The sequence below is a fragment of the Acanthochromis polyacanthus genome, chromosome 8 (genome assembly GCF_021347895.1).
Source record: "Acanthochromis polyacanthus isolate Apoly-LR-REF ecotype Palm Island chromosome 8, KAUST_Apoly_ChrSc, whole genome shotgun sequence".
In the NCBI taxonomy this organism is placed as follows: Eukaryota; Metazoa; Chordata; class Actinopteri; family Pomacentridae; genus Acanthochromis; species Acanthochromis polyacanthus.
Genome location: NC_067120.1, coordinates 1642643 through 1667570, shown reverse-complemented (window position 1 = coordinate 1667570; position 24928 = coordinate 1642643). Strand labels below are relative to the sequence as shown.

The following is a 24928-nucleotide window of genomic DNA, read 5'->3' as shown; positions in this document are numbered from 1 at the left end:
AGAAATATAAGAATAAATAAATGAATTTAAAATATATGGAAATAGATGTGTGAATACAAAGAGGAATAAATAAAACAATTATTTTAAAAAATAAGGAAATAAATGTGTAAATATAAAGAAGAGTAAACAAAAACAATAAATAAATCTGTCAAAAAATAAGGTAATAAATGTGTAAAAATAAATGGGAATAAATAAAAGATGAAATAAAAAATACATCTGTTAAAAAAATAAGGGAATAAATGTGTAAATATGAAGAGGAATAAATAAATACATAAATAAATAAATATATTATAAATATATCATAATTATTAATTAAAAATATGGAAATATCAAGTTACATTTCGATTTTGCTTTTAAACGTTTCCCTTTGTTTTGTCCTTTTATTTTTCCTTTTAGTCATTGCTTTTCTTGATTTACTGAGCTGTTAATCAAATGGCTTTGGGCAGGGTTTTTTTTTGTCCAGGGTGAGTAGTCAATGCCTGAAAATTAAAAAAATAAAATAAAAAAGGAAAGAAACTAAAGGGAAATAAAATAAATATGAAAAAAAAACCTCAGAATTAGCTCAGTTGACTTACCCGGTATACGACATATTGAGCGCCTGTCTTAATTTGAAAGTCTGAACCGGACGTTGTGCTTCGTCTTGTGTAGCTAGCTCGACTAGAAACACAGAAGAAAACTCAACGGCTCCTGTCACACTGAGCTGCAAAAGTTGTCGAAAAGAACACTTTATTTTACAGGGTTCAAAGGGGAAAAAAGCACATTTAAATAAAAACCGACATGGCGCTCACCGACGCTGACGTCCAGAAACAGGTAAAGTAGAAGAAGCTAGGCTAAGTTTAGCCGTTACACCGACTAACTTTATAACTTAATGTAAACACAACTAACTTTAGCTAACGGGCTAAAACCTGAACTACAGCAATGTTTGGCTAATTTATCACTATTTTTTTTTAACTTTTGAAGTCATTCTGAACTAATGTTACTGTTTATTTTCTTCTGGTTTAAGTTTTTAGCAGTTGTTTTCCATTATTATGTGTTTAAAGTAGAAATAACTGTCGAGAACATAAGCAGCTATTAGTCCCTGACACATAAACACACAACAACTTTTACGAACAAATGAGATCATTTACAGTCTCTGTTAAACTAAAAAAAAAAAAAGGTTTTAGTGACATTATTTTTTTATGACTAACTCTGCAATGTAACTTTTAAAATGCCCTTGTTTTCTGACTTGTGTTTTTGATCTTTTTACTGTTCTGACCTTTTTTAAAATGATTTTATAAATGTTTTCTTTTAATAATTGTGTTGTCATCTTTTGTCTTAATGTCTTTGTAAAGCACTTTGAATCGCCTCGTTGTTGAAATGTGCGATATAAATAAATTTGCCTTGCCTTATATTTTGTGAATCGCATATCTGACATATAAATACACAACAAGTTAGTCGTTTAGGAGTAAATGAGATCATTTAAAGTCTTTGTAAAGCTAAAAGAATCTTGGGTTTTAGTAAGGTTTTATGTTGTGAATTGCATGTGCTAGCCTGTAGTGAATGAATAAACACAAATGCTGAACTTTGCCAGACATACAAGTTTGAACAAGCTGCTTTTTTTCCTTTCTCCTGTTTCAGATAAAGCACATGATGGCCTTCATCGAGCAAGAGGCGAGTGAGAAAGTGGAGGAAATTGATGCTAAGGTAATTGAAACCTGTCTGTCACTTAGCCTTGTGATTTACGCCTCACTGACCAGTAAATGGACCTTCTCTTTCCAGGCGGAGGAGGAGTTTAACATTGAGAAAGGCCGTCTGGTGCAGACTCAGAGGGTGAAAATCATGGAGTATTACGAGAAGAAGGAGAAGCAGATTGAACAACATAAGAAAATGTAAGTGTTTGTCATGGGAAATTGTCTGTACATCTTTACGCAGGAGCCTGAAGTGCTTGTAAATGATAATAATCGACTTCCTTTTTGTTGTACAGCTTTAAAATTATCATGTTCTTCTCAGTTGTATAAAGAAAGAACTCAGTGTTTATGTAGAGCAGGTAACTCAACGTGTTTATAATTTACATAAAATTATTGTTTCACTTCCTTTGACTCGTATTTACTTGGCTTAGATTAGCTAAATAGAGACTAACTCGCATTCACAGAGAAAGAAGGGTCGCACATTCAGCATACATACGAGGAGATTCACTGAGGTTCTGAATATATCGCAGCTAAAGATGGACTGAGTGGATGAACTAAAATACAAGCTGCTTGGATAAACGTAATGCTTTCTAGACATGAAACAAACTACTTGGGGTGTTGTTTACTGATATTATGCGTTTCTTTAATCTGTGAAACAGCTTCATATGCTGTATTTTATTTGACCAAAAGCCCAAAACACAAATCTGTTCAGTTTGCAGTAATATTTGGTAAAGAAAAGCAGGAAATCCTGGTATTTGAAAAGCAGGAATCAGAACATCTGTCACAGTTTAAGCCTGCAGAGTGGAGTTTCTGTCTCCCCCTTCTGACAGTGATTGTAATTACACAAACTGTCACATAAAAGCAATAGCCTACTCCAAATAATTTACAACTCTCAGCCTGTCTGAGGCGGCATCCTCATCTTTTCTCAGTCTTTTCTTTCAGAAAAGCCACACCAATCTGTTCTTCCTCCACCTTAATCACTTTCTGTTTTAGTCTGTAATACTTCAACTTTTTTATTTGGAACGTCAGAAACTTTTCTCGGACGCTTTTTAGGTTTTTCCAGCAGCATGCTTTATTGCTGCCTGACCCTAACCCTGCTTTATTTAAATATTCCAACACTGTGGACTCCCAGTAATAAGCTCCTCAGTCGTCTTAACGCTCCACATTTCCTACTTAAATATCTGACCAAAGCTCTGTAGCGTCACACAGTTTTTGTATTATAAAATTATCAAATGTTTTGTCTCGTTTCAGATCCACTGTCTCAGATTTATACCGTTTGTTTGTTTGTTATTTGGGATTTGACAGTAGGTCCTGTAAAGTGTTTTGGCTGAATTTGGACGATTTCATCTTTTCGGAACTGGAAGGTTTCATATTTTCGCCCTTGGAAACCACCTCTGGTCATTTCTAGAACTCAGCGTCTCTAGAGGTGGAGCTCCGGCAGTCATAGACGTGGTGAAGGCTCAGACAGAATAGTTTAGATGAGATTATAACGACTGAATGGATCCAGCAGAGAAAAAACATTTAATTGTTGATCATTTAAAATGGAAAAAAGTTGAAGTTCTTTCATTCCAGGCTGGTGCTGTGTCTCCACTGAGTTCCTGTGGGTGTATATATGTTGATGGATCTACAACATGAACGGAGACACAACGGTGATGGTGATCTATCCCATCTCCTCGTTCTCATGCTACCAAATGCTTCAAAACACAGAGAGATTTGCGCGGCATCAATCAGCATTGTGTAAACTCAGTGTTAGTTTAGATATAAAAGCCCTGCACTCTAGCTTTAGCTGTTTTTGGTTGAAAAATGACTGAAGTTGATCATTATAATAACTATAATATTGCACTTCTCACAGCCAGATGTCCAACCTGATGAACCAAGCGAGGCTGAAGGTGCTGAAGGCCCGAGACGACATGATTACGGTGAGAGATCAGCGAACACGTCATACACAAATTTAAATGTCACGTGTTGGTTATTATCATAGACTGTATATAAAGATGGACGTAGCATCTGGCTCCAATTGAAGCCCACCCGGAAGTGTCAAAAACTTGCAATATCACTCCGTCCGCTAGGGCTGGCTCCAAAAAGCTTTTTCTCCATAGACCTCAATTCATTTTTGGAAAAAATAAAATTTGATAGACTGATGTTCTACAGCTCAGGATTTTTTCCCCGTTAGTTTTCATGGTCAAAATGAGAGATCAGGTGGCCGATCTTAAAATAAATCAATACTGAATTTTAAATAAATCGTTAAAGTTGGCGGAGCCAGGGGGCGTGGCTATACTTGATAGACAGCAACAGAAGCCTCTGTGGTAAAATGTGGGCGGGATAAGAGAGTCCTCAGCCAATCCTGCCCCTAGTTGCTCTCCGGTCCAGTCTGTTTGATGACGCTTTTTACGTCACTGGCTCCAAAAAATCCAAAATGGCGACCAGGAAGTAGCAAAATCCAGGCTTCATTTTCTCGGCGTTGAAACCAATGGGTGATGTCACGGTTAGTTTACACCTGGTTATTATGCAGAAACATCATGCATATAAATTCAGTATATTTAAATATATGTGTACTTTATTTGCAATTATAATTAAGTTGTTTTGATTAGGTTTGTGTGTCTGTAATGTGCATGTGTGTGCATGTTTTGTCTTGAACACCCCTTTATTAAAATTCAGTACATTTTCGTTCGGTCCCCAGCATAGTGGAAGTGAATAAATGTTCATTTATGCTCCTCAAATCCTAGAAAAATTAGATTAACTTCTCACCATAGATAAATATTTACACAAAACTGAGTCAGACTCTACAGTATCTGAACAGTATGTATGAGCAGAAAGTGTGTGACTTTAAATTAATCTGTAGTCTGTTTTCTGCCTGAATTCTCATCTCAGGATCTGTTAAATGAGGCCCGTGTCAGACTTGCAGAAATCGCTAAGGACCCTGCTCAGTACTCCAAACTGTTGGAAGGTCTGGTGCTTCAGGTAGAACCTTCACTAAAGGGTGAATGCAGGGTGATTTGCTCAGTCGGTTCTTTGTGTTTTCAGAATTTCTCCCCTTTTTTTTCCCACTTTTCAGGGATTCTACCAGCTGCTGGAACCAAAAGTCACCGTTCGCTGCCGACAGCAGGATGTAGAAATGGTTCAGGTGGAGTTCATGGTGTTGTTGTTATTGTGATAGTTTGTGTAGAAAAGCACGATAACTGATGCGTTTGTGTTTTATGGCCCGACAGGCTGCAGTTGATAAGAGCATTCCTATTTACAAAGAGGCCGTTAAAAGTAACATCATCGTTAGAATCGACCAGGAACGTTTTCTTCCTTCTGGCATGTGAGTTGGTTTAATATGCTCTCATTTTAAATGCGTTACGTGAAGAGGTTAAAGAAAAGAAATACGTAAACAGACTTTATAATCCATGTTTCCTTTTTTTTCTAACAGCTGTGGAGGTGTTGAAGTTTATAACGATAATGGGAAGATCAAGGTTTCCAACACTCTGGAGAGCAGGCTAGAACTCATGGCACAGCAGGTAAATAACACATCCAACATCCAAATGATTTATTTATTTATTATGATCCTTTAGTCACTGAATGCAGTTTCTGCTTTTGGTCTGTGGGGGGCAGCACAGGCTAACTGGAGTTTGGAGAGTTTCAAGAGAAAAACGAATCACACAATTCAGGCCGGACCGCCTCACTACACATTTATTTACTATATTTGACATTTTGAATAATCAGTGGAGTAATCCTGTTAGTTCAGGAAAAAAATGATCCTGATTTTCAGGAAAGTCAGGAAAATGAATTGTGTTTTAGTTGCAATCATTTGTGTTTTGCTTTTGTAAGAAGCTAAACTGTATTCAGTTTGTTTTGAGCAATTTATTCCGTTTTCCTAAAACATTATCACTAAACAGGCATGTAGAAAATATTGGAATGTTGTTTAAAAAAGCTTCACATGCAATCACAAGCATTCCTCCTTCTTTTAAGCATTAGCACTAGACCAATGTGGCGTCATGCATCGACGTAGCAGCAAGTTTTTTTTGAGGTAACGTTGAGGTTCAGGTCAACTGAGGACAGACTTAAAGACTCTGAACCATTCTCTGTTTTCTCACCAATGTTTGGCCCAGATCTTCGTACGTAAGGACTTTGTGAAGACGGCAGTAATCGATGGAAATGTGCAAAGATGAATGTAAACTAGTATATGTGTTGATGCTGTTGCTCTTCTATCAGCTTTCCACAAAGAGGAAACATGTTCAATCTAGAAAAACATTACTCCTGTTTTTTAGCACATCACATATCACAGTTGGATTTGTTATTTGTTAATGATCATGACAAGAAGTGAAGTGATATTAAAACATCTGCGTTTTTCCACTAGTTTACGTCAGTACTGTGCCCATATGTTTTGCTTTTACTTCCTTCTACGTTCTCATTCGTGTCCGGCCTTCACCCCTCACAGATGATGCCTGAAATTAGAGAGAACTTGTTTGGCGCCAACCCCAACCGCAAGTTCACGGATTAACGGTGGATCTGAGGAGAGCAGAGGAGACTCAGGTGGAATGTCTAAGGTGACCACAGACCATCTCCACAGGGAGAAAGAGTCTGCAGAAGCTCCTGTCACAGTCAGAGAAACCTTGATAGGATGTGATGGACATATTCTCTCTTTTATACTCTGATGGACTGGGTAATAATTCAACACTTTTAATTAAGTTTAAATGTGCTCTTTTTCATCTCTCCTGGGGTTTGCCTAAAGGACTGCTTTATGTTGAAAGGGGAATATGTTTTCCTTCAAGCTGCATCATTACATCACCAAAGATATTCACACATACTTTGTCTACATTTTTATAGACGACAGCTTACAAGGTATGGAGTCACAGGAGTGCCATAATAAAAGATCCAGCTGTTAAAAAATAAAGAAATAAATGTGTAAATATAAAAGGAATAAATAAAAAATAATAAATAAATAAATCTGTGAAAATAATAAGGAAATGTGCAAATATAAAGAGGAATAAATAAAAGAATAAATATATTTTAACATAGCAAAATAAATGTGTAAATATGAAGAGGAATAAATAAAAAAATAATTAACGTGTAAATATAAAGGGAAAAACAAAGGGAAAAGCAAAGACAAAATTTACCTTTATATTTCCATATTTTTTAACTATTTTTTTATTTTTGCCTCTATACACATTTATTTCCTTATTTTTAACAGATACATTTTTTATTCTTTTTTATTCTTGTTGATATTTACACATTTATTTCCTTATTTTTAAGACATTTATTTTTTATTAATTCTTTTTTTATTCTTCTTTATAGTTACACAAATATTTCCTTATTTTTTTAACAGATTTATAATGGCACTCCTGTGATTCCGTACTAATGAGGCTGACAGTATAACAAGCATGACTTTTGCTTGTTATGAGTGTGTGTTTAGGGTGTGGATGGGGATGCAATTAACACATTAAGAACCAAATAAAATAAACGTATAAGACACACGGAAATCAACATGTACGATTTACCTTTATTTACAGCTTGTAAACAAACAGTTTACTCAGGCTAGGTTCACTCTACGGTGAGGAAAATGTAGTAGCCTAGGTCCACTAACCACATCCAAGTGTGTCTTGCATTAAAAATGTAAAAAACAAAAACAGCTTTTTAGTGCTACCCGATGACAAACAGCTGGCAAGACGAGCTGCCGTACCTCCTCCACGGGTCTACCGGTTAGAATGGCCGTTGCTAAACTGGACTCAAGGACCAAAACAACATTTCAACACCACCAATCCACTGAATCCCTTTAAGACTTACAGTTTGATGCTTTAGAAACTATTAGCAATGATAAGGCTTTAATTGCATTTCCTTCAGTTATTGTGCGTACATCGTTTGAAGCAACGTATTTTTAACGGGAACTAAGCAGTAAAAGCAGCCAGAAGGTTTCCTGTCAACCCTGGCAGGCTGTGGAGAAGAGATAGAGGTGTAGCCGTCTAACCTGTGTGGCCTTTAAGCAGGAAGTGAGCTGTATGTGAGGGTATATTGTATGCTAATACAGGGATTAAAGCATTACCTTCAGATTAACTAATGACCTTATAGATACTGAAAGGCAACGCCTCCCAGTCCAGCACAGGATCCCAGATTACAGCTCCCACCTCCAGAACGGAGTGGGAGGAATGCATAACCGAGCAGGCAGAAGGATGTCAAGCTCCTTTTCTAAAGAAGACGTTCACGTCTGAGTGATTGGGTTTAAAGAAAGTCCGTTTGTCACTTCCGTAGGATGATGCACAGACCAAAGAAAAGCTCAGACTGGTAGGCATTTTAGTTAGCAGCCTCAAAAAACAACAAAAAAATAAAACATGCAATCGTTCTTCTTAGTAACAACCAGACAGAATATTATCCCTCAGGTCAGGGGTGTCAAACCTGAGGCCCGTGGGCCAAAAGTGGTCCTCCAGAGGGTCCAATCCGGCCCTCAAAGTGTAAAAATTACAGAGAAGACATTAACTGCAGATTGTAAACTAGTAAAACTATAAAATTAAAATTTACAATAAATTTATTTAACTATAAATTCAAAATAATTTCTAGACCATGTCAGTTGTTTTGATCCGAAAGTAAAATACTACATTGTTCTTTTGTCATTTTGTGTCTCATTTTTGTGATATTTTGTCTAGTTTTTGTTGTTTTGTCTTTTATTGTCTGACTTTTGTCATTTGTCTCGTGTTTTTGTTGTTTTGTGTCTCATTATCATCGATTTGTCTAATTTTTGTCCTCTTGTGTTTCATTTTTGTCGTTTTTGGTCTCATTTTTGTACTGTTTTCTCTCGTTTTTGTTATATTTTGTCTTTTATTGTCTGACTTTTGTCATGTGTCTCGTGTTTTCGTTGTTTTGTGTCTCATTTTTGTATTATTTTGTCTTGTTTTTGTTGTTTTGGATCTTTTTTTTGTCTGAATTTTGTCATTGCGATCATGAAGTAAAATACTCTGTCACTCAGTTGTTGTGTTCCTTTGTAGACTGTCTGTGATCTGGAAGTTGTAATGTGGAAATGATAAACTGAGGAATAATGTTGCTGAAATTTTATTTATTTTTCTTCAGAATTTTCAGGTTGTTAATGATGTTTTGTGAAAAGATAATTCCTTAAATGTGAACATTTTCAGACTGTATTTTTTTGCACTAAAACAAAGCGAAGTTATTTATAGGTTATTATGCTGTGATTTTACTGGTCGGGTTCATTTCCGATCAGATTGGGCTGAATGTGGAACCTGGACTAAGATGACTTTGACACCCCTGCCTTCGGTAAACAAACTGACAGCATCTTGGGACATTCATCCTCAGATTAGCCGCACATAAACAGGACCTTGTTTAAGCTACAGAACCCTGCTGACAGCATGTAAAAACCTCTAGAGCCGAGATTAGTGTGAACCCAGCGGTCCACATGTTAGTGAAAAGAGCCTCTTCATAATGGAGACCTTTGCTCTTCCTTTGGTTAGGGGGATCGTGGCCGTATTTCCCTTCTAACTCGGTTGTGTCGTTCATTCGCTGCAGATTAAAGCAGCATATTATCTGTACAGAAACGACACAACCACAACGCCGAGCGCCGCTATCCCATCAAACCCAGCACCGTCTCCCCCACCCCGAGAAAGTAGACGCCCTGCGCGATGCCGAAGAGAGGAGCGATGACTAAAGCTCGACACGTTGCGCCCTTCAGGAAGGCTGATGGACCTTCTCTCGTCATGATGCGCCTGCAGAGTGCACACAAGAACGACAAAGACAGGAGGTGTTACCGGACTCTTTAATGAATATTAACGTGTTATTATGGGCTGCAGTCTTACCTCGTGCAGTCTATAATTCCTCTGTATGTGTCTTCTCCTTCACCTTTTTGCAAAGTCTGCAGACGGGTCTTTATTACTGTGTGGGTGTTTAAAACAAAGATCAGAGAAGTCAAACAGTCAGCGTTATCTCAGTAACGTCACTTACATCTAACTGCTGTTTCTGGAATTAATTCCCATCCTGTATTCCTACATTGTCTGCTAATTTACTTTAGTGTCTGAACTGTGAGTGTGGGAATTCATGCCCTGTAGAGCAACAAGACGTGACTTATTTTCTACCAACTTGTGCACAATGGAACACTTTATAAACAAAGATTATCTAACAGTCATGTGGAACTAGAGCTGTCCTTGATGATGCAGTGGTGATGTACGAGTCACAAATTACAGTTTACTTCTCACTATTTAAGCAAGTTATTTAGTGTTTATATATGAGGTGTAATAGTGGAGTAAATAAATCAGGTTTTATGGCACCACATTTTACTACACAACCATATTAAAGTTATTAACCCTGTGAAGCCCATTGTTGCAGAAATGCAACATTACTTTTATTTTTTAGTATTTTTTTTATTAGTTATACATACATGCATACACACTGAAATGTAGAAAAAATAAGCAAATAAATATATACATTTTTTTCTATATTTGGATTTTCATATATGAACAACTTTGCAATTTTTTGCAAACTTTTTTCTGTTTGTGTATATATATATATATATATATATATATATATATATATATATATATATATGTAGACATATATATCAATCATTTTGCTATTTTTTTCTCTATTTGCATTTATATATATTTTTGCTTTGTTTTTGTTTGCTAATTTTTGCCATTTTTTCCATATTTGAATTTATATACATATATGTTTTTTTTTGTTTTTGTTTTTTTTGCTCATTTTTTCTATATTTGTATCTTACATGGTTAAATTGGACAAAGACGCTTTTTAATGCTTCTCCGTGTAAGTTTTAATTCCTAGGAGGAAGAATCTCGTCCCGTTTAGAAAATCTTTGAAGTAAATGAAAATGTTCCAGGTTGGAACACCGAGCAGGTACGTCCAGCTTCCTGTGTCAGTGGTTTAATGCTTCAGTCACACCCCAGCTGTTCTTGTTTCTCTGCTACTCACCATCCAGTGGTGTAACGGCCACCGCTGCCACTGATCCGGCAGAACATCCCGCCACAAACGACTGCCAGAACGGAGCCTGGGCCTGAACAGCAGCCTGGCCGTCTGCACTGTCCCGGCCCAGAGCGTTCAGGTTGGCGAACAGCGGAAAGTAGATCATCGAGAAGGGGACGTCCCTGAAAATATGTTTGGAAAGAAACGGTTACGTTAAATCAGGGGTGTCAAACGTGCGGCCCGTGAGGGTGAATATGGTTGAAATTGAATTTATAGTTCTTCTGAAATTTCAGGTTGTTTATAATTTTTTTTAAATGATAATTTCTTAAATGTGAACATACTTTTTTGCACTAAAACAAAGGGAAGATTTGGATTTATTTACGGGTTATTATGCTGTGATTTTACTGGTTCAGCTCACTTTACATCAAACTGGGCTGAATGTGGAACCTGAAGTAGAATGAGTTTGACTCCCCTGCATTAAATGAAAAGGCAGTGAAAGACTACAGGTTAGCCTGAGAGAATTAAATCAGGTTGTTGAGAGTTAATAGGGACTAATTATGGATAGAAAGAGGGTGTGAGACGTGGACCCATTCGACTCCAGCGCAGCAGCCAGACATAGCTGCAGGAATCTATTGATCAGTGTTGATTAGTACACATGTTGGGAAATACGACAACAGAAGTTACGCAATCTAAAGTCAGCTCATTAAAGCAGTGATGACAGCAGAGACGGAGCGTACTGTGTGGTATTAAAGATGGATTCAGTCACCATGAAGCCAATGAGACGTAATACACACCAGAGAAGAAAAAGTGAATGAGAAGGATGCCTGGCATTGTTTAAAACAGTTCAAAATGATGGAGAATACTGTCAGTATGCTTGACTAATGCTGCTGTGTAAATGAACGGAATGACGTTATCGTTTCCTGCTGCCTTTATATGTTTTTACTTTAGTTGTAAAACAGTAAAAGTAACTATAAACATACAGATTAACCCTGTAAAACCCACTGTTGTTATATTTATATACATGTTTTTCATTTTAAAAATAGAAGTTTTAAAAAGAAATTACATATATATGATAACAATACACATAAAAAATGCTGATTTTTCAGGAGTCTTACAGGGTTAAAGGTGAATTACAGAGTTGAGTTCAGTGGCATTTACTGTGAGTGAGTGGGTGAGAATTTATTTCTTTGTTCACCTCATTAAGGTGGCTCCTGCCCCCCTGTAGAGCCCAGCCAGGCCCCGGGTCTTCAGCAGCTCCACCGTGATGCCCGTGGCTGACGGCCGCTGTGGAGGGGCCGACCGGGCCGACCGTGGAGGGGCCACCAGAGACGGAGCCGGACCGGGAGCAGCTGGAGCAGGAACAGGCCTCTGAGCAGCTGAGGGATGAAAACAGACTGTCAGGTTAGAAAGAGGCTGAGATAATCCTGTTAATGTTTACATCCCAGCTGTGGTGCATGTCATGGATCACACGTGTGGACAATATGTCAACACTTTGCCTTATTTATGCAAAAACGTTATAGAACAGAGACATATGACCTTTAACAACCCATACTGAAGATGAAGTTATGCACCTGTGCAGCAGAAGAATCGCCTGGAAAACCTTTTAATTCTTATTTAGAGGCAAAGTCATCAAACTTTGACTGGTAATGTTAACCCTGGTGTCTCCTGTGGGTCACAGTTGAGCCGTTTTAAAGTTTGAAAATGTGGGGAAAAACATATTTTCACGGTGAAACTTCTGGTGTCCACATTTTCAACATTTATGGGAAGTCCTTCAACATTTTTTGGTGAAAAAAAAGTAAAGTTAAAAAAAATCTTTCTTTAAGAACATTCACAAAAATCAACCAAATTCTATTGAATTTCTCTGGATTTTGGTTGATTTTTTTGTGAATGTTCTTAAGGAAAATATTAGAAGTTTTACTGATATATATGGAATCACTTCAGATATTTGTTGCGTTTTTTTGGAAAGATTTTTACAATTTTTTTTTATATTTACAAGAATTTTCTTGCCAAATTTGGGGGATTTTTTAAAATAAAACTTTTAGGGGAAACTTTTAAGGAATTACTGGAATTTTCTTCCTGAAGGTTTTGCAAATTTTCAAAAATTTGGGGATTTTTTTTGGCTGAATTTTTGTTTTTTTTCAGACAGGGAAACAATATTTTTTGGTGCCCATAAATGAAGAAAACAGGAGGGTTAAAGTTGCATTTTTTATGTCCAGATAATTGAATTTGCAGTGAATACTCTCACTGTTTATTTGGATAAGAATTTGGAAATACCTGCCTGGACACCATTAAGCTGAGAGCTTTAGTAGAAGGCAACTGGACTTCTTTTTTTTTTTGGTTCTTGAAGACATTTCACCTCTGATCCAAGAGGCTTTTCCAGTTTTGTCTGACTCATAAGGAGTCTTTCTGTTGGGTAAGAAGTAAAATATCTTCAAGAACCAAAGAAAAGTTCCTGGATGACCGAGCATCCACCCACCTGCCCCTGGTTATAACAAATAAATCTTCCTCTTAATACGTGACAGAGATTCCAATTTGATTACCGCAGTCGATTATTAGATTTCAGTGCAGCACGTCTCTGTAAACGTCTATAAATATTCCCACAGCGCTCCCTGATAATAGCATTAAACCCAGTAAACAGCTCACCCAGCCGTCCTGCGTCTTGCAGCTGGATCTTCAGCATCTCCATGGGCGTGGTCACCACCACCTGACAGGTCCCAGCCCCACAGCCGGCCAGGACCTCCCCCCACAGGGGCAAATGCCTGGAGGCAGAATAGAGTCAGCAACAGAATGACAGAAGCAGGTGAATTTATAGGAATTTATAGGAGTTTATAAGAGCAAACACAGCAGCTGGAGATGATTAGGGTTTTATCTTAGCACTGGTGGTGATTCAGTTAACTTCTGAGAGGAATTTGGGGAAATTAGGGATTCACGGTTCAATATTTGAAGTTAAAACCTAAAGACCAGCTTGGTTTCATAAAGCACAAATTACCGTAATATGTGGAGAGGTAGTCTGTTTACTGCAGCTTCAGATTGTTTAATTCTTTCAACCCCAAACAGTTTTCCTGTGAACTCATTTTTTATTGCAATATAAAGTCCTGCAGCTCTATGGAAACAGAACAACCAAGACTAGAAGTAGAGAGAGCTTAAAACGTCTTTATGGCATTATAATAAAGTTATAACGACATAAATCATTCAAAAAGAAAGAAAAACTCAAATACAGATGATTTCTACATTTCTGTGATTATTTATTTTGCAGAAACTCAAAACCTGGAATCAACGTTTTCACACAGATTTGCCCATAAACTACATACTAATCTATAGTGTGTATTTTACTACTTATAGTTTTCTCTTATCTGCTCTGAGTAAACACAGCCTGCAGCTCAGCCCAGGTCACGCAAATATTTTCTAAATCTAAGTCACAGTCGGTGAATGTTGGTCACAGTTGAGGCTTTATCGTTGCGCCAAGAAGTGCAGAATCTTTAGTGTTTACATAACCGGGTGGCAGAGTTTGACTCAATACATTACAATGATTAGATCTGATTTGTTTTCACACGGATGGGAAGTGACAAAGAGTAATTCATTAACTATCAGAAAGCTGAAATTCTGGTGATTCTTACTGTTATATCATGTAACCCTCGTGTCGTCCTGCAGGTTTTAAAGTTTGAAAATGCGGGGAAAAAACAGATTTTCACAGTGAAACGTCTGATGTCCACATTTTCAACTTTTTTGGAAATTTTTTGAACACTTTTTGGTGAAAAAAAGAGAAAAGTTCATAAAAGTTTCTTAAGAACATTCACATAAAAATCAACCCAAATCCAGCGAAATTCGCTGGATTTGGGTTGATTTTTATGTGAATGTTCTTAAAGAAAATATTAAAAGATTTACTGATATATATGTAATCACTTTAGATATTTGTACTCATTTTTTGAAAGATTTTTGCTCATTTTTAGAAAATATTTACAATAATTTTCTTGCCAAAATTGGGATATTTTTTTAAATAAAACTTTTAAGGGAAACTCAAGGAAAAAAGAAATGTTAAAAATGTTTCTGAAGAACATTTACAAAAAATCAACCAAAATCCAGTGAATTTCACTGGATTTTGGTTGATTTTTTTATGAATGTTCTTAAAGAAAGTATTAGAATTTTTACTGATATATGTAATCACTTTAAATATTTTTAGGATTTTTTTGGGGAAGAATTTTGCTAATTTTTACTCATTTTTTGAAAATATTTACAAGAATTTTCTTGCCAAAATTGGGGTATTTTTTTAAATAAAACTTTTAAGGGAAACTCAAGGAATTTTTGGTGGGAAAAAAGAAATGTTAAAAATGTTTCTGAAGAACATTTACAAAAAAATCAACCAAAATCCAGCGAAATTCACTGGATTTGGGTTGATTTTTATGTAAATGTTCTTAAAGAAAATATTAAAAGACTTACTGATGTATATGTAATCACTTTAGATATTTTTAGGAATTTTTGGGGAAGAATTTTGCTAATTTTTGCTCATTTTTAGAAAATATTTACAAGAATTTTCTTGCCAAAATTGGGGTATTTTTTTAAAATACAACTTTTAAGGGAAACTCAAGGAATTTTTGGTGGGAAAAAAGAAATGTTAAAAATGTTTCTGAAGAACATTTACAAAAAATCAACCAAAATCCAGTGAAATTCACTGGATTTTGGTAGATTTTTTTATGAATATTCTTAAAGAAAGTATTAGAATTTTTGCTGATATATATGTAATCACTTTAAATATTTTTAGGATTTTTTTGGGAAGAATTTGCTCATTTTTTGAAAATATTTACAAGAATTTTCTTGCCACATTTGAGGGATTTTTTTAAAAAATAAAACTTTTATGGGATACTTAGAATTTTGTTCCTGAAGGTTTTGCAAATTTTCTGAAATTTGAAGAATTTTTTGCTGAATTTTTGGATTTTTTTCAGGCAAGGAAACAATATTTTTTGGTGCCTGTAAATTAGCACAAAAGGAGGGTTAACGACAGCTTTCCTTTCACAGAAACAGGTGTGTTTGGGGGTTCAGAGGGTGAATGTAGGTGCATTATATAGACATTGATAATTACCCATCCTTAGAGAGCTTCTGTCTGAAGACATCGTTGGCGGCCAGTTTAATCGCTTTTTCTGGTGTGACTAGCGTGAGGTTCACTGCTGCACCTGATGGAGACAAGCAGGCTAATGACGGCGACACACCATCGACTCCAATAAGGTCCAGAAATAGAACAAACCTAAACAGCAGCTTACAGCTCAACACCCAGAGCTAACCACCAGGAAATGCTAGTTATCATGATGGACAGGTTTAGGAGTGGAGGTGGCCGGATTACATTTACAGCAGCAGTGTTGTTTGTCACAGGGATTAGAAATGAAAAAATACCTCTGTAGCATCCAAAATAGCCCTCTGAGCGGACGGTCTTTGCCAGACAGTCGAGCCTTGAAAGAAAACAGCAAAAAAAAAAAAGGTTCATGTTTGGTCTGTTTTTTTTAAATAACACTGTGTGAATTAGCAGTAAACACACAAACAGTATTCATATACGTATTTCACCAGTAAGTCTGTGTACAGACATTTATGTCAGATTAGTCGTAATATTTCCCATCCTTAGAGTCATAACCCATAACCCTCTATCCTAGGGGGTGTCCAACATGAGGCCCGTGGGCCAAAAGTGGTCCTCCAGAGGGTCCAATCTGGTCCTCAAAGTGTAAAAATTACAGAGAAGACATTAACTGCAGATTGTGAATTAATAAAGCTATAAATTTAAAATCATTTCTAGACCATGACAAGTTGCTTTGATCATGAAGAAAAATACTAGATTGTTCTTTGTTTTGTGTCTCATTTTTGTGATACTTTGTCGTGTTTTTGTTGTTTTTTGTCTGACTTTTTATCTTGCTTGTGTTTTCTGTGCCATTTTTATCATTTTGTGTTTTGCTTTTTTCATTGTTTTGAGCATCATTTTTCACTTGTGTAGTCTTTTTTTGTCATTTTGTTTCTTGCTTTTGTTATTTTTGTCTTATTAATGTCATTTATACATTTTTTCCCCATTCTTGTCGTTTTTGTCGCTTTGTAACTTTTTTATCCATTTTTTGTCTTTTTTTTGTTTTCTTTCGTGTTGTTTGTGTCATTTTTTGTCATTTTATTTCTCGCTTTTGCTGTTTTGTGTCTCATTTTTGTAAAATTTTGTTTTGTTTTTGTTGTTTTTTGTCTTTTATTGTCTGACTTTTGTTATTTGTCTCATTTTTAGTTGTTTTGCGTTTTTCCTTTTTGTCTCAGTTGTGTTTTCTGTGTTGTTTTTGTCATTTTGCGTCTCATTCTTGTAATATTTTGTCTTGTTTTTGTTGTTTTTTTTGTCTTTTTTGTCTGACTTTTGTCATTTTGATCATAAAGTAAAACATTACATCGTTCAGTTCCAGGTGACTAAATGTTGTGTTCTTTTGTAGACACTCTGTGATCTGGAAGTTGTAATGTGGAAATGATAAACTGAGGCTGAATGCTGAAATTGAACTTTTTTTTTTCAGAAATTTCAGGTTGTTCATGATGTTTTGTAAAAAGATAATTCCTTAAATGTGAACTTTTTTGCACTCAGGCAAAGGAAGCATGAGGATTTGTGTTTATTTATAGGTTATCATGCTGTGGTTTTACTGGTTTGGTCCACTGGAGATCAGACTGGACTGAACCTGGACTAAGCTGAGTTTGACCTCCTGATCTATTCTGTCCTCACAACAAACAGAACAGACACTCATCTTATCAATAACACTGATAACAGTTGTGTTGAAATTCAGTTTCTCTCTTTGCAAAGAGCAATAAAACAGTAACTACCACTGTAGCTGGGCCTTGAGAGGGCTGAGTGATCCGGGCTATTTTTCCATCTCTGACTCATGATGGAAAACCGCAGCCTGCTGAGCACAGGACGGCCTCGCCCAACCAGCAGCAGCCTGATGCCCGCCAGATGTGAGCCGCTGAAAACTCAGGGTCAGCGTGTCGTTTAAGGACACGGAATCTGAGTTTCCATCCCAGAGTTCAACTTTGGCCCAAACTGACGTAACAGAATATGAAGTAAACGCTGCACAGTTTATCTGAAAGTTAAATGAAGTGGTGAGGAAAGTCCAGAATTTAGATCAAAACACAAACTCACAGAACCAAAGATCCAAATATGGGTGAATGTTTTGCTGCTGCTGCTCCACCCTCTGAGATTCAGGGGGAAAATATGAACCATGTGGTGATCTAAATAATATCGTTCAGTGTGTAGCTCAGATTAGAGAGAGCCTTTAAGCAGAGACACAGACGTCTGGACAACTTTTACGCTGTTTTTGTGTATGTTTAGATGCTGAATCTTCGTTTAGCAGCATTTTAGAGGCTTTTTCTCAATAATATAAAGGAAAACATAGTGCCAAAACCAAAATAACACATCTGCTGGAAAACCTTTGCTACACTGTAAAAAATGTTTGTAATTTTATGGTGAAAAACTGTCAAACCATGACGTTAAAAATCTGTAAACTCTAAAACAGTTTGATGCGGTTTATATAACACTAAATCACCATAAATAAGTTAATCACTAGAAAAAATGTCTTTTTTAGTTTGTTTTTCTCTTCAAAAATACATCTCTCATCTGCTGCACAGTTTTTAATGGAAAAATGCAGTAATATGTGTAATAATCCTGTAGTTTTTGCACTTAATTCTTGAAAAGAATCCAATCTTTCCGAGTTAAATGAACATATTGTTGTGCTGGAAACATGCTGCAATATTTAGAGCAAGTAACACATCAATTACTGCATTTATTACATGGAAAAAATACAATTTGTTACTTTTTTGTTAATAATGGACACATGTTTTAATATTTATGACAGCTTTAGCTGTAATTTTTGCTAAAAATACACCAACGTTAAATACACTAAATGTTGTGCTGATAATGGAAAAATGTAATATTTATGTGAATATTCAAACTTCTAAAGGTTTAAACTTTTTAGCTGTTTTTTAGCCCTAAAATCAACAATATCAACACGTTTCTTTACCGTAAAAACAGGAAATGTTTTACCCTAATTTTACGGTAGAGTTCTGGTGAGCACAGCTACAACAACATGTTTTTACAGTGTGCAGATGGATCATAGTAGCGTATTAGCTCTGACCGGGGCAGTCCCACTCACATTCCCTTGTAGACTTGGATGCCCTGCTGGTTCTGCAGGCGGGTCTTGGCCAGGTCAATAGGAAACACACATGTCACACCGACCAGGCCCGCCACGCCCCCATTAATCAGCTTAGCAGGGAGACTGTGAAGGGATCAACAAAGACACGAACAGAGCCGTTTACACACAGCCACCAGGACAGCCACGCAAACCACACGTCCATTCATGGACGAAGACGCAAATAAAGAGGAGGATTCCCCTCAAGCAGACGCACAGATATACACAAAGAGAAGGAAGGAGACCAGCGTTAACTCAGCTGCTGCTTCCAACATCTTAATTAACCCTCCTGTTGTCCTCATTTACAAAACAAATATTGTTTCCTGGTCTGAAAAAAAATCCAAAAATTCAGCCAAAAAATTCACCAAATTTCTGAAAATATGCGAAACATTCAGGAAGAAAATGCCAATAATTCCTTAAAAGTTTTGTTTTTAAAAAATCCCCCAAATTTGGCAAGAAAATTCTTGTAAGTATTTTCAAAAAATGAGCAAAAATCTTCCAAAAAAAGCGATAACATATATATCAGTAAAGCTTCTAATATTTTCTTTAAGAACATTCAGAAAAAATCAGCCAAAATCCAGCAAATTTCGCTGGATTTTGGTTGATTTTTTTTAATGAATATTCTTACAGAAACATTTTTTTTTACATTTCTTTTTTCCACCAAAAAATGTTCAAAAATTTCCCCAAAAATTGTTGAAAATGTGGAAGTTTTCACTGTGAAAACATTTTTTCCTCACATCTTCCAACTTTAAAACAGGTCAGTTTGACCCGCAGGACGACACGAGGGTTAAAGGTTTCCCTTAAAAGTTTTATTTTTTTTAAAAAAATCCCCCAAATTTGGCAAGAAAAGTCTTGTAAATACTTTTTAAAAATGAGTAAAAATCTTCCCAAAAAATCCTATAAATATCTAAAGTGACTACATAGATATCAGTAAAACTTCTGATATTTTCTGTAAGAACATTCACAAAAAATCAACCAATTTTTATGAATGTTCTTAAGAAACATCTTTTAACTTTTCTTTTTCCACCAAAAAATGTTCAACGATTTCACAAAAATGTTGAAAATGTGGACATCAGAAGTTTCACTGTGAAATTTTTTTTTTCTCCACATTTTTAAACTTTAAAACGGGTCAATTTGAGCCGCAGGACGACACGAGGGTTAAACCAAACAAATGAGATAAACATACTGACCTGACTTTCTTCTCTCCCATCCTGCTTGTGTTTGGGCCTCACGCCCACACCCTCTCCTCCTCTTCTTCCTCCTCCTCTTCTTCCTCCTCTTCTTCCTCCTCTTCTGTACCAGACTTCAGCCCAGAGTCGTCACCACAGCTCAGCCCTCACCTGCCCACCCACGCTACAAACACAGCTCAGCTTCTTTTAATGTGGTAGGAAGGTTTATCCTCCTCCTCCTCCCTGGTACTGCAGGGGTGGACACCCTCTCCAAACCTCCAGAGCTGGATCTTCTTTCCAGCCTTTCTGCTTTATTGTTCTTCACATCAAAACCCGATCTCCCTCCCACTGCCTGGAAGAACAAAACACATGTAGTAAATGTGGATTAGACACTTCTAAAGACAAACCTTTCTCCATTCTATGTGACTTTTTTCCTCCTATCCCAGCTGAGCAGACCTTTCCTGCGGCTTTCTGTCGTAGCAGGAGGATGAAGGATCGACACACCTCACATTCAGTGTCAGTTTCCATGAAATCCAGACTTAGTCATTCATAAATGTGAATAGCAGCATATCCCAGGACTTCCACACTGAGACAGAACATCTTGAGTCTCTCTAATCTGTCAGCTAAAAGGGATAAGAGTGTTTGATCTGGCGAGGAGGGCAGAACTGAAAATGAGGGGCTTATCGCTATTCTTTTTCACACATCTCAAATCCAGCATTTAGAAAAGACTGAAAGGGAGATTTAAAGGGTTGGTTTAAAAGAAATGTTTGACAGGTTTGTTTTATTTCTAGAAGTACAATAGATTGTAGTCTAACCTAAGAAGTGTGTCTTACATGTAATATAGAAGCTGTTAACCTTATCTGGGTTCACAGCAGCTGCTTTCTTTTACTTTGCGGCATTCTTTTTCTGCCTTTTCCCCTCCTGACTTCCCCCTTCCCTCAGCTCCCTAATTAATCTCTCTCTTAATCTCTCCACCTCCATTCCGTCTCTATTTTTACCACTGTAAACCTTCACTCTGTCCTCGCCTGTCTTCCCCACTGAGAGGAAACAATCATTCTCATCCTCTCGTCTCGGCTTGGACTTTGTATATTTCAGGGTAATTTCCCATCACTTGAAAAATTTCATCTCCAAGTTAGTTTTTTTTCCCCCTCCTGTGTCTGAACTCTTTTCCACGGCTGGAGTCTGGTCACATTCTACACATGCCTTTCACTGAGCCTCTTTCTGTGAAACTTTCTTTCAGCTCCATTCACGCACAGTAGTGACCCTGCCAAAACACAGACAAGGCTACCTCACCCCGAGCGAACCTCCAGCTTCCCCCTGGAACTGCACTCAGAGGACACAGCTCCTTCACACAGCACAAAACCCCATGAGACAGCTTTCAGAAAATCTGCCATATTCTCCCATCCCAGAGACGAAGCGGCGGGGAACGGGGGTCTTACCTCTGCCGACGCATCCCACACCAGGATCAAACTGTCCACTTTCCTTTCACTTCAACAATGCGTGCAGCGATGGTAGTCAAGCGAGAGCGATCTGAGAGAGCCAGCCGCCACTCAGGGGCCGTTGCACAAACACCAGCATTGTCCCGCTGCCTAAGTCCCTCCCTCTCCTGGTGACTCTCTACAGCCCCAGCAACCCGGCTCTGCACTAACACAAGCCGACATAAACTCAAGCCTGTGGAGCTGCAGAGAGAGAGCACACATAATAGACACAAACACTCACAATTATAGCTCGGTGTGTGCTGCTTCTATGAATGTATATGTCTGTAGATCATGGACAGAAACAAAAGAGAGCATCAGTAATGAGCCTCCTATTCAGCAGTCCTGCTCTTACATAATCCCCCTAAATGTTCACAGACTCACAATCACTACTATCCAGTGTCATTATTGCTATTTATAACTTTATTATTGAGAAATATGCAACACAAAACGGTAACTAAAGGACAGAAATTATATAAGGACATCAACAAAAAGAGCATGTGACCGCCACGGCAACCGCCCGATGCCCTTAAACTATTCTTTCATGAGCATCGATGGATGTATTGATTCCTTTTTAATGGAAAAACAATTATTATCAATGGCAGTTTCACTCATCGGCACAGAAAAAACGTCATCTAGATCATATTGTATAGGTCAGTGTGGTTACACCGTATGCTGTTGTGATAAAAGAAGATTTATTTGGTATTTTGTTGCCTAAAAATAATATAACCAGAAGGGTCAGCAGCTAAAAAGAACACAACAAACATTTGTACCAAGCACAGAGAAACAAAAACTTTTCTCAGAGGATAAAATGCTTTAATAATCTCTTTAGAATTCATATTTAATGTGTGAAAACTGTGGGGATCAGAGATACTACTTAACCTTCCTGTCGTCTTCATTAACAGGCGCCAAAAAATATGGTTTCCTTGTCTGGAAAAATTCAAAAATTCAGCCAAAAAAAATTTTCACAAATTTCTGAAAATTTGCAAAACCATCAGGAAGAAAATTCCAATAATTCCTGAAAAGTTTCCCTTAAAAGTTTTATCTTAAAAAAAATCCCCCAAATTTGGCAAGAAAATTCTTGTAAATATTTTTTAAAAATGAATAAAAATCTTCCAAAAAATTCTAAAAATATCTAAAGTGATTACATATATATCAATAAAACTGATAATATTTTCTTTAAGAGCATTCACATAAAAATCAACCAAAATCCAGCGAAACTTGATGGATTTTGGTTGATTTTTTGTGAATGTTCTTAAGAAACATTTTTAACGTTTCATCAGAAGTTTCACTGTGAAAATGTCTTATTTTTTCCGAATTTTCAAACTTTAAAACGGGTCAATTTGGCCCGCCGGAAAAGACGAGGGTTAAAAGTTTCCCTTAAAAGTTTAATTTTTTAAAAATCCCCCAACTTTGGCAGGAAAATTCTTGTAAATATTCTGAAAAAATGAATAAAAATCTTCTAAATAAATCCTAAAAATAGCTAAAGTGATTACATATATCTCAGTAAAACTTGTATTATTTTCTTTAAAAACATTCACATAAAAATCAACCAAAATCCAGCGACATTCACTGGATTTTGGTTGATTTTTTTCTGAATCTTCTTAAACAAACCTTTTTTTTTTTACATAAATTTTTTTTTCCACCAAAAAATGTTCAAAAATTCCCCCCCAAAAATGTTGAAAATGTGGAAATTTCCTCTGTGAAAATGTGTTTTTTTCTCCCACATTTTCAAACTTTAAAACGGGTCAGTTTGACCCACAGGATGACACCAGGGTTAACGTAGATCCTCTTTTTTATAAGTATCCCAAGTAGGAAAACAATGTAAGCTAAAACGTGGGAGCAGCGTAAGGTTTAATAAAAGACAGAATCCACAACCAGACCAGCTTGAGTGTGTTTGCTCAGATGCTGTTTGGTTAATGGATCTCTCCTTTGTGTCACAGTGGACCTTTTTAACGACCTTTTTCCTGGTCATAGTAGATCATGTCCAGGTGTATTCATGATCAGCTTTTGTGCTTCCTGCTTCACCATCATGTCTTACTGGGACACTTTATGGAGCTGAGCTGTTGTTATTGACAGCTGGTCTTTCCTCATTGTTCTAAGTAGGGATGTCTGATAATATCGGCCTGATATTGGCAGAAAAATTCAATATCGATCATGAAAAACAATAAAATAATGCCTGGATTTCGTCAGCATTTACCGGACTCATAGAGGGAGGGGGAGTGTGAACTGTTGTTTGAGACAATTTCTTAAAAAAGCGTAAATATGGCATTTTTTTTATAACTTAAGTTGAAGTGCTTTTCCTACTTTGCTCAGACAGTGTTTACATCTGAAAGGCTTTATTGCATCACATTAAATCAAGCATGATGTGTTAATTCCACCACAGGAGATATATGATGTTACCTAAAATTAGTCAAACAGCCCACATATATCGGCAGCGGTTGATATCGGAATCGGAAATCGACAGCTGGACAATATCGGCATGTCGGTTATCGGCAAAAAGTCGATATCGGACATCCCTAGTGATAAGTAAACATGCTGTGAAAAACGTCTGTCTCATCAGAGCTATGGAGTAAGTGGTTCAGGTAGTAGCTAAAATCAGAACCCTGATAATTAGATTGTCTTGGTGTGGTATTAGTAGCACGCTGATGAAGTAAATGAAGCAACATCACAGTGCAAAATACCCCAAGTTATGGTTCTGTTTAAAAATGTACTAATTGTGAAAATGCGGATTTATTATCAGAAAATTGTACATTTGCATTAGAAATACTCGATTCAGTTCAAAGGACTTTTGCCAAAGCATCAAAGTACAAGTGTCCAGATATTTGATTACTACACAATAACTAAATAATTTGAACTTTAATACCATATTAATTTGTGTGTGAATCAAACACAGTAGGTATATAATCAGGTCATTCACTGTCCTCCAGGTTGTGGTGTGTCGATAAACAAAGGACTTAAATATACTCCAAACAACAGAAGAAAAATTTAATATACTAAGAAAAGTGCAACTTGAAATCATTGAGAAGAACTCCTGCACATTGCTCGTCTTACTGCTGAAATATTTGTCTGATTACAAAGTTTCGAACCGAACCGATAAAGGTCAGACAGACAGGAATGTTGTAATGAAATAAATATTTTATTAGTAACCAAAAGAGTGTGCAAGAGTCCTATTCATTGTTTTAGGGGTGAATTTCTACTGTATCTTATTTCTTTGAATGTTTTACATTAAACTATACTGTCTGAAAGTTTTTTCGCATTAATTTACTGTTGTTTTTTTTACATTGATTCTGTGAGGTATATGCAGCATTTTCAGTGTTGTCGGTGTTTGAAGCAGAGCATTTTATAACATCTTATGACAGCGTTTGGTCATTTGATCCATAATGGTGCATCCTGGTGCAGATGTTTTCAGTCATGTTGAACATTAGACCATTTCTCTGGACTGTGAAGTTCTGTGCATCGACATGTTCCTCACTTTTCCGTTGGTTTTGTTTTATCTGTTAGGGCAGAACAACCAACCACCTTGACAAGAGGTCACA

General features: G+C 36.7%; 2 protein-coding genes across 2 annotated transcripts; one reads left to right on the top strand and one right to left on the bottom strand.

Annotated features, from left to right (window-relative positions):
* Nucleotides 1-653: 653 nt before the first annotated feature.
* Nucleotides 654-7129, top strand: atp6v1e1a (ATPase H+ transporting V1 subunit E1a). The gene is made up of 9 exons (XM_022203119.2): nucleotides 654-810; nucleotides 1618-1683; nucleotides 1759-1868; nucleotides 3520-3586; nucleotides 4539-4628; nucleotides 4723-4791; nucleotides 4877-4971; nucleotides 5080-5167; nucleotides 6088-7129. The coding sequence occupies exons 1-9, from the start codon at nucleotides 778-780 to the stop codon at nucleotides 6148-6150; spliced, it is 681 nt and encodes a 226-aa protein (XP_022058811.1). The 5' UTR covers nucleotides 654-777; the 3' UTR covers nucleotides 6151-7129.
* slc25a18 (solute carrier family 25 member 18) lies at nucleotides 7130-21533 on the bottom strand. The gene is made up of 10 exons (XM_022203120.2): nucleotides 21354-21533; nucleotides 19936-20266; nucleotides 18710-18832; nucleotides 15948-16003; nucleotides 15640-15730; nucleotides 13206-13321; nucleotides 11758-11938; nucleotides 10572-10744; nucleotides 9446-9521; nucleotides 7130-9355 (listed from the first exon to the last, which is right to left on the bottom strand). Exons 2-10 carry the CDS (start codon nucleotides 19953-19955, stop codon nucleotides 9214-9216), a joined length of 978 nt encoding a protein of 325 aa, XP_022058812.1. The 5' UTR covers nucleotides 19956-20266; nucleotides 21354-21533; the 3' UTR covers nucleotides 7130-9213.
* Between the last annotated feature and the right edge of the window lie 3395 nt (nucleotides 21534-24928).